Source organism: Oncorhynchus keta, chromosome 10 (assembly GCF_023373465.1).
Source record: "Oncorhynchus keta strain PuntledgeMale-10-30-2019 chromosome 10, Oket_V2, whole genome shotgun sequence".
In the NCBI taxonomy this organism is placed as follows: Eukaryota; Metazoa; Chordata; class Actinopteri; order Salmoniformes; family Salmonidae; genus Oncorhynchus; species Oncorhynchus keta.
This window is the reverse complement of record NC_068430.1, coordinates 47966018-47975828: the sequence shown is the minus strand read 5'-3', so window position 1 is coordinate 47975828 and position 9811 is coordinate 47966018. Positions and strand designations below refer to the sequence as shown.

At 42.3% G+C, this 9811-nt stretch overlaps 1 protein-coding gene across 1 annotated transcript in view; it reads right to left on the bottom strand.

The window, feature by feature from the left end:
* Nucleotides 1-229: 229 nt before the first annotated feature.
* The window catches only part of LOC118388885 (CMP-N-acetylneuraminate-beta-galactosamide-alpha-2,3-sialyltransferase 2-like), a 45362-nt gene continuing 35780 nt past the window's right edge, over nucleotides 230-9811 (bottom strand). The window contains exons 3-7 of the mRNA XM_035778449.2: nucleotides 5182-5375; nucleotides 3373-3552; nucleotides 2666-2711; nucleotides 2462-2581; nucleotides 230-1750 (exon numbers count right to left, since the gene is read on the bottom strand). Coding sequence (XP_035634342.1) covers nucleotides 1580-1750; nucleotides 2462-2581; nucleotides 2666-2711; nucleotides 3373-3552; nucleotides 5182-5375 — 711 coding nt within the window. The 3' untranslated portion in view covers nucleotides 230-1579. The remainder of the gene's footprint in view (nucleotides 1751-2461; nucleotides 2582-2665; nucleotides 2712-3372; nucleotides 3553-5181; nucleotides 5376-9811) is intronic.

Below are 9811 nucleotides of genomic sequence, written 5' to 3'. Positions count from 1 at the left end.
AGGATATCATGTGATAAAGCTATCCCAGAAACCCAACGTGGGGGGGGGATAGTAGTTGCACACACTACACAGCCTTCGTAACAAGTCAAGTTTTGCCCAAAGATATTGTGTCAAATTACACTGCCAGTCAAAGGGGTCACTGTATTTACCTACACAAGCATTTCACGTTGTTAAAAATACGTAGGCCAGGATTCAATCTGTTTCAAAATTAAAAAGGGAGGCGGTGTGGTGATTGTTCAGTATGCTTTTATTTAATGTTTTTAAAGACACCACAGCTTCATCATAGTCAATCACACACATACTCACAAATACAAAAAAGGTATGGTTTCTTATGTTTTATTAAAAGTATTGTATTGGGTACCAATCTACTTTTGTTTTAAAAATCCTAAATGGTTTGGAGATTTTATTTCAAATAGGAGCCGACTATGAAACAAACAAACGTAATGTTTAGTTAATGATGATATTAAAGTTGCATTCATTGTTTCTGGTTTTAATTGAAGGTGTTCATTTTTACTCATCGGGTCACAACTGTCTTATCAGTGGTCATAGATCATAACTCTAATAACAGCGGGACTCAGTCTTTGACACAAAGGTTCATACATCCGTATTAAAAAAAGTTATCAAAACTCCCTGTTAAACTGGCTCAGAAGGCACATCACTGGAATCGCTCTTATTGAAGTGTTCATTCTTTTTTAGAAATGAATCAGACATCTGGCTAGCCTGCCCCGCATCCCCCCCAAACAAGAATGTGGTATCATAGTGCAACAATAAGCAGACTGTTAATGACCACATCGTGTGTTCTCTCCACACACATCGTTCAATATTTGTATTCCTTGGGATGGCAACACAAGTGACATTTCCATAATCTAAAACATGTTATTCAATCAAGTTCAGAGCAACATAATAATAGGCAACATAATTGGGTGTGAAAGCTGTACATCAATATGGTTTCATTGACTACTATGGCAGCTCAAAACTGTTTCTACAGAGACATTAAACCAATCCTTATAGTTCCAATGCAGTATAAATTCTTGAATAAATTTGACTAAACTGTAACCTTTTACATCCTCACAAAGAAAAATACACACAGATGTGGTTTTTACACCCTTGCAACACAGGGCTTCTGTCCTTAATAATGCGGATTCTGTGGTTTACCCCTTCAGTCAAAGGCTCTCAGGTTCTTGAAGGGTTCTTCAGTATAAGGCTAGTTCGGTGCAGCATGCCGACACGTACAGAACAGGGAAGAAACTAAATAAGCTGGCTATAAGCGTAAGCCGCTCCGCATACTTTCTATGTTCGTTTTAATGATCTGTCTAAAATGTGCATGTGTGGAGGTTATCCGTCCCTGTTAAAATGTATTTTCAGCCATTTATTATGCTGTTGACATGCAGTGCATGCTCAAATGACATGATTCAAGTTCTTGTTTTGGTCTGAGGACTTCTGTTTGTGGTTTTGGTTGTATGTGTAGCTCACAGTGCTAGTTTCAGAGACCAGGGCGCATCACAGGTTTCATGTCCCTCTTTGACGGTCTCTGACCACCACACCCAACACTAATGGCTTCGTCCACCCTAGCTCATTCTCATCTCTTGTGCAGCTTAATTTTGCCCTCTGTGTCCAGCTTTTGGATAACCTCCGTCTCAAAATCAGCATTGTGCACCCCAGTTTTCCTAAACGCACCAGCGTACTGGTTGTCCTCCCAGTAGTGGTGCCAGTTCCCCTGTTGGTCAGCTCCATAGCCAAACACAGACACCTGGAGAAGGACGGCAATGTTTAGCATTACTAGTGTTATTAGCATTCTGTTTACTTTCAGCCAGGCTGATACTAAAGAGAAGTCCATTTCCACTGAGAATTCCCCCCCCCAAAAGAAATCTGACCGTTTCCACATCTATGTCGCAGCTCAAGTGATTCACTGGTCTATGGCCTCAGTGGACCTGTTCTGACAAGGCGAGGCTAAATATACTTTTCAGCTTGCATTTACATAACATTGGCTTAGTATGAGCTTTTTAATTTTATTTTACCAGGTTAAGTTGACTGAGAACACATTCACAGTTACAGCAACGACCTGGGGAATAGTTACAGGGGAGAGGAGGGTGGATGAATGAGCCAATTGGAAGCTGGGGATGATTAGGTGGTCATGATGTTATGAGGGCCAGATTGGGAATTTAGCCAGGACACCTGGGTTACACAAAGGCAATGTTCCCAATCACTGGGGCATTGGGATATCTTTTTTTTTTAGACCAGAGGAGCTAATCACCTTCCACGGTTAACACCATCTCACAAAGTAACTGTGTTGATATTGCAAAGGTTGTTGATTCTACTCTTCACAAGTCCTCAGTGTCAGCCCTGGTTATGGAAACACAGTTCCCCCCCAAAATGACACTAGAGCTTACATTAACATAATCACTGGCGAGACACTGATGCTGCTATGGAAAAACCCCTATTGATGTCAAAGGATACTCACCTCATCGCAGATGTGAAGGGCAAATATAACTGCCAGCATGCCCGTGGAAGGGTATCTGCCATGGCGCTCTGTCCACCGGTCGTGGGTGTACTTAAAGAACGCTGGATTCACCACTATAACCTGCAAACGAGAGGGTGATTAGCTTTAACACACAAAACTAATCAACATTCATTCAATAGTTTTGCCCACCATGATAAGCCTTACCCTGTCCTTGTCAGCCTGTACCCGACCTTTCACCCTCATGTATGTCCTGAAGAAACATGCAGGGAAGACAACTATTTTATTTGACCTTTATTAAACAAGGTGGGTCAGTTGAGAACCAGTTCTCGTTTATAATGACGGCCTAGCCAAGAGGCAAAACATTGTCACCATAAAAACATGAACATTCTAAATATAGACTAAAAGACCATTTTACTTGCCTACGGAGCAGCAAGAGGAAATGCCCCTCCCTACATTCAGGCTCTGCTTAAAACCTACACCCCAATCCGAGTACTTCGTTCTGCCACCTCTGGTCTCTTGGCCCTTCCACCCCTTCGGGAGGGCAGCTCCCACTCACACTGTGATATGTGGTTGTCCCACCTAGCTATCTTAAGACGAATGCACTAACTGTAAGCTGCTCTGGATAAGAGCATCTGCTAAATGGCTAAAATGTCAATGTATAGACAAAGACAACAGTCACATCAAAAACAGACTACGACAAGGTCAAAAAGCTCAACAATGAACGCCATCTGTTGTAGTCAGTCAGACCCATACAATGCATTAGTCAGTTGAGTGCTTTGACAAGTGTTGTTGTGGTCGGTAGATGTGTGTTTGTAGTCAGTAATTGTGGTCAGTATTGTGTGGTTGTCGTCAGTAGTTGTACATTTGGGAGTGACAGTGAAAAGCTTGGGATTATCAAAGAGTGGACCTACGTTTTGATCTCTCCCGTCGAAAGGGCACTGGCCACCCACTGTAGATCGCGGAGTTTAAAGGGCAGCAGAACTAGGTGGACCCCAGGGGCGATGTCCACTGCACTCTCAGGGTACATGAAGTGGTGCGTCGTTCTGTTGCCCACGTCGGCTTCAAACCCTGCTGTGGTGGCTTTATTCATCCTTTACAGAGAAGAGAGAACCATTGTTTCAGTTCACAGGCAGGTCATGAACCAATCTGTGCCGATGTGGCGTGCGAGGCAACAATCACTGAATTAGATTTAACATGGTAGCCCTGCAGCTACTGGACTGTAGTGTATGTGTGAATTCATTCCAGACAGTCAGTCAACCACCTGATTTAACTAAGTATAGTCTTAATTGAATATGAATATGGTAATTTGGTCAGGTGGTTTGACGAGTGTCTGGAACTGAAGCCTGGTCACTGGTTCCTCAGGCTCAGTATGGCCTAATCCTGCCAAGGTGAATGGTTGTGGGTTGTTTGGATCATGGTGGGGTTGTGTAATGCCACCTCCACGCCTTTAGACTATTGGTGTTAAGGCCATTTTACTGTGGTAATGGCCATGATGTGATAATCATGCTCGTTTGGACTATGTATTTGCATAGAAGTAGTTAAGGTTATTTAATGGTTGTTTTGACTGATGGATTGGTTGTGTTGGGTCTAATGTTGCACGGTATACCGATACGTCGGTGGTTTTTCATACTAGAACATGAAAACCGGTTTGGCACTAAAATTTGTGCTACTTTAGGTACTTCTGTCAAATGTGTCTCACGGATCAAGTCTGTCTACAGCGCACCTAGCCTGCACTGGGAGTCTAGGCTGTATCATGGTAGCTTCTCACTCATGCTGAACCGAGGTTAATACACTTCAATAATGCGACACGGCATCTTAAAACTGTTAACTACTGTTTCTAAAACAATGTCCATATAGGCTAGAACACTTTACAATGCAAGATACCGGTAGCTTCCAGCTCTGTTAGGCCAACTTTTCTTGCTAGCTTACAGCTGAAGCTACTGTAACGTCAATTCACTACCCTAGTACTTTGTGTGCAAACCATAACGCAAAATGTTGGATTTCAAAGCTGATCGCTACCAAAACGTTATTCATTCACTTGGTCTCTAACTTCTCTCCAAAAGACTATCTATTCCCTCAGCGAACTGAAACGGTGTGTGTAGGGCTCTGATGGGCCGCCCCCCCCCCCTATTGCCTCATGAATGCTGTTATAGAGACAGTGCACACTTCTTTAAAATAAGCTACTTCTATGCAAATGCTGTTGATCAGTACAATAAATTAAGTCCCAAATAGAAGGGAAACAGATTGCTTGTCAACTGTTCCCCCATGAAATCAGCCAAAATTAGTTCAATGCATGCACACTCCTATTGAATATGCATTCACCTGTATTGTGAATAGGCCTAGGCTACATCACGATTTACCCTGTTTATCAAGAGATGTATCATTCAATTAAATTATTACCGTTATGTAGTTATTGTTTTTACGAAAGTGAAATTAATTGTATGATTGTATAAATGATTAATTAATGCATACATACATTGCTGTCTCTGAAAATGTTTTACATACATATTTTTGAATGTAATGTTGTTGAACTCAAAACATGCCCAACGATTGAACAGCGCAGTAGCAGAGTTTATCTGTCTGGCTCAAGTGCCAGGATGTGCCTTCTTTTTTTGCCGTGTTATCGAGTATTGTGATGGTATCAAGTATCGGGATACTAAACCTGGCATCGGTATAGAAGTCAAAATTACAGTATCGTGAAAACACTAGTTAGGTCATACCTTATGACACGGTTATGTGAGTCTATCAAGGAGCCGTATTGAGAGCCGAGCAGGTTTCCTGAGTTCCCCACCACTGCACACTTCCTGCACTGAGCTTGTTTGGGTTTGACATCCACGGCAGGGGGAGCGATGACCTGGAACATCTTCTGGATCACGTCATATATCGTCCGCTCATCGGTGGACCGCTGCAAAGCCTGATGGGAATGTTTAAAATTCACTTTAGGTGTGGGGTAACAATGATATCTCACAGGATTAAAGCCTGAGGTCACATTTGGCAAACAAACAAAAACAGGGCAATATATACAGTTGAAGTTGGAAGTTCACATACACTTAGGTTGGAGTCATTAAAACTCGTTTTGCTCCACAAAATTATTGTTAACAAACTATAGTTTGGGCCTCCCGGGTGGCGCAGTGGCCTAGGGCACTGCATCGCAGTGCTAGCTGTGCCACCAGAGACTCTGGGTTCGCGCCAAGGCTCTGTCGCAGCCGGCCATGACAGGGAGGTCCGTGAGGCGACGCACAATTGGCCTTGCGTCGTCCGGGTTAGGCCGGTAGGGATATCCTTGTCTCATCGCGCAATAGCGACCCCTATGGCGGGCTGGCCGCAGTGTGCGCAAACCAGGTCGCCAGGTGCACGGTGTTCCTCTGACACATTGGTGCGGCTGGCTTCTGGGTTGGATGTGCGCTGTGTTAAGAAGCAGTGCGGCTTGGTTGCGTAGTGTTTCGGAGGACGCATGGCTTTCGACCTTCGTCTCTCCCGAGACAAGATAGTAGCTACTGACAATTGGATACCACGAATTTGGGGAGATAAGGGGGTAAAAATAATAAATAAATAATAAAATAAACTATAGTTTTGGCAAGTCGGTTAGGACATCTACTTTGTGCATGACACAAGTAATTTTTCCAACAATTGTTAAGACTGATTATTTCACTTAGAATTCACTGTATCACAAATCATATGGGTCATACACTAAGTTGACTGTGCCTTTTAAACAGCTTGGAAAATTCCAGAAAATTATGTCATGGCTATAGAAGCTTCTGATAGGCTAATTGACATCATTTGAGTCAATTGGAAATGTAACTGTGGATGTATTTCAAGGCCTACCTTCAAACTCAGTGCCTCTTTGCTTGACATCATGGGAAAATCAAAAGAAATCAGCGAAGACCTCCAAAAATTGTAGACCTCCACAAGTCTGGTTCATCCTTTGGAGCAATTTCCAAATGCCTGAAGGTACCGTGTTCATCTGTACAAACAATAGTACGCAAGTATAAACACGCAGGCGTCATACCGCTTAGGAAGGTGACGCTTTCGGTCTCCTAGAGATGAACGTACTATGGTGCGAAATGTGCAAATAAATCCCAAAATAACAGCAAAGGACCTTGTGAAGATGCTGGGGGAAACAGGTACAACAGTATCTATATCCACAGTAAAACAAGTCCTATATCGACATAACCTGAAAGGCTGATCAGCAAGGAAGAAGCCACTGCTCCAAAACCGCCAAAAAAAAAGCCAGACTATGGTTTGCAACTGCACATGGGGACAAAGATCATACTTTTTGGAGAAATGTCCTCTGGTCTGATGAAACAAAAGTAGAACTGTTTGGCCATAATGACCGTCGTTATGTTTGGAGGAAAAAGGGGGAGGCTTGCAAGCCGAAGAACACAAGGTAAAACCGTGAAGCTAGGGGGTGGCAGCATCATGTTGTGGGATGCTTTGCTGCAGAAGGGATTGGTGAACTTCACAAAATAGATCGCATCATGAGGAAGAAAAATGATGTGGATATATTGAAGCAACATCTTAAGAAATCAGTCAGGAAGTTAAAGTTAAAATGGGTCTTCCAAATGGACAATGACCCCAAGAATACTTCCAAAGTTGTGGCAAAATGGCTTAAGGCGAACAAAGTCAAGGTATTGGAGTGGCCATCACAAAGCCTTGACCTCAATCCTATAGAAAATGTGTGGGCAGAACTGAAAAAGCGTGTGCGAGCAAGGAGGCCTACAAACCTGACTCCAACTTATCTCAACTCACAACTTATTGTGGGAAGGTTGTGGAAGGCTACCCGAAATGTTTGACCCAAGTTAAACAATTTAAAGGCAATGCTACCAAATACTAATTGAGTGTATGTAAACTTCTGATCCACTGTGGTGAAAGAAATTAAAGCTGAAATAAATCATTCTCTCTGCTATTATTCAGACATTAGACATTTCACATTCTTAAAATAAAGTGGTGAACCTAACTGGCCTAAGACAGGGAATTTTTACTTGGATTAAATGTTAGGAATTGTGAAAAACTGAGTTTAAATGTATTTGGCTAAGGTGTATGTAAACTTCAACTTCAACTGTACACTGGCATGGCATTCTTATCAGACCAACTATGGCAACACAGTGTGTGTATGTCCTGACCACTGCTTTTCAGTGCCACGGGAGCCATCACAATGCCAAGCTTATTTTAGTGTTACTTTCGAAACCTTGAATGCCTCAAATTATCTTTAAATAAAACATATTGAAACATGCTCAGACTGGTGAACGGCTTAAGGATGGCGAGTTCTCCTTTCTTTGCTCAGTCCCTTCAGGGAGTTTCTTTTGGAAAGTAATCACCCTGACGATTACAGTGCATGGAATCCACCGCAGTAGGTTTTAATGACATTTGGCCATGGAATGATGGTAGTAACAGAGCACATTTAGTTTTCACTCTGCAGCACAGAGGCTGTCTTTTCCAGATGTACTGGACGTTTGCCACGGAAGAAAATGTTGACTTCAAACATTGATATTTGCAGCATGCTTGAGAGATAAGAGTAGGACTACTAAGTCCCTCATAGGAATAAAATGATAACAGATGAGTATGTCTGGGAATACACACATTTCTCATGCATGTCAGCAAATTTTTGCTGGCCACGTCTTGATTTTTTTTTCAAATGACTCATTATTGAATGGTGGTGAACAGGACATGCAGTGTGTAACGGATGTGAAACAGCTAGCTTAGTTAGCGGTGGTGCGCGCTAAATAGCGTTTCAATCGGTGACGTCACTTGCTCTGAGACCTTGAAGTAGTGGTTCCCCTTGCTCTGCAAGGGCCACGGGTGACTGTTGTTGATGTGTGCAGAGGGTCCCTGGTTCGTGCCCGGGTATGGGCGAGGGGACGGTCTAAAGTTATACTGTTACAAGTGCAATAAAAAAAGTATTTACCCCCTTTCAGATTTTCTCTAGTCTTGTATATTTTTTTATACTGGATTTAAATCAGATCTTCAACCAAAACCTAATATTAAATAAAGGGAAACTGAGTGAACAAATAACAAAATGTTGATGCTTATTTCATTCATTTAATAAACAACACCCAATGTCCCTGTGCGAAAAGTAAGAGAGTACCACAGTATGTGTCATAATACCCATAAAACTTAGCGGTCAAACAATGAATAAATGAGCTGCATTTCTTTAAATTGAAAATGCTGTGAACTGTATTGTGCAAGTTTTAAATTGACACAAAACCTGTTAGCAAAGGTGTCAGCGAAAGATGATGTGCAGGTGTTTGCAGGGATTTGTGGTCTTGCATGATGTCTACTTTGATGCTTATTAGAGCACATTGATAAGTCACCTTGTCTGAGACAGATACACAGGGTAAACATACATTTTTTAAAAACAGTTTCTAAAATTACCTATGGGAAAAATTAATGGTGGAAAAACGATTGGAACCATTTCCCTGTTTGACCGCTAGGTTTAATGGGTATTATGACACCTCCACTGTTGGTCTCTATAGCCCCCTTACTCTCAATAACTGGTTGTACCACCTTTAGCTGCAATGACTGTAACGAAACGCTTCCTGTAGTTGTTGATCAGTCTTTCACATCGCTGTGGAAGAAATTTTACCCACTCAGCGACATTTGTGGGTTTTCGAGCATGAACAGCTCGTTTCGGGTCCTGCCACAACATCTCAATCGGGTTTAGGTCTGGACTTTGACTAGTTCATTCCAAAACGTAAAATTGCTTTTCAGGCTTTCTGTAGACGCACTTGTGTGTTTTGGATCATTGTCTTGCTGCATGATCCAGCTGCACTTCACAGTGGCGACCCGTCATTCAGTGCTGTTTTGAGCAACACACTTTTAGGTAAAAAAAGAAATAATAATCATTGAGTTAATAACACTGACACGGTCGCCAGGTGTACAGTGTTTCCTCCGACACATTGGTGCAGCTGGCTTCCGGGTTAAGTGTGCACTGTGCCAAGAAGAAATGCGGCTTGGCTGAGTTGTGTTTCGGAGGACGCGCGGCTCTCGACCCTCGCCACTCCTGAGTCCGTACGGGAGTTGCAGCGATGAGACAAGACTAACTACCAATTGGATCCCACGAAAATTGGGGAGAAAAAAGGGGTAAAAAAAATTGTGCCCATCCAAGAAGGCTCAAAGTCATTGGCCACAGAATTACATCAAATCACATTATATTTACAGTAGCTTTGATTGGACTGATGTCAACGTTTACTTTCAAAGTCTTAGCTAGCAGTCATCATCAGTTGTCATCAAGTTGACAATCTACTGGCAAATCCTTTTGAAATCCTTGTCATATGAAGATAAATAATGAAGAGAAATTATAGATAAAACGTATCGGTTCTTTGGCCATTGTACATAAAGATTACACAACAA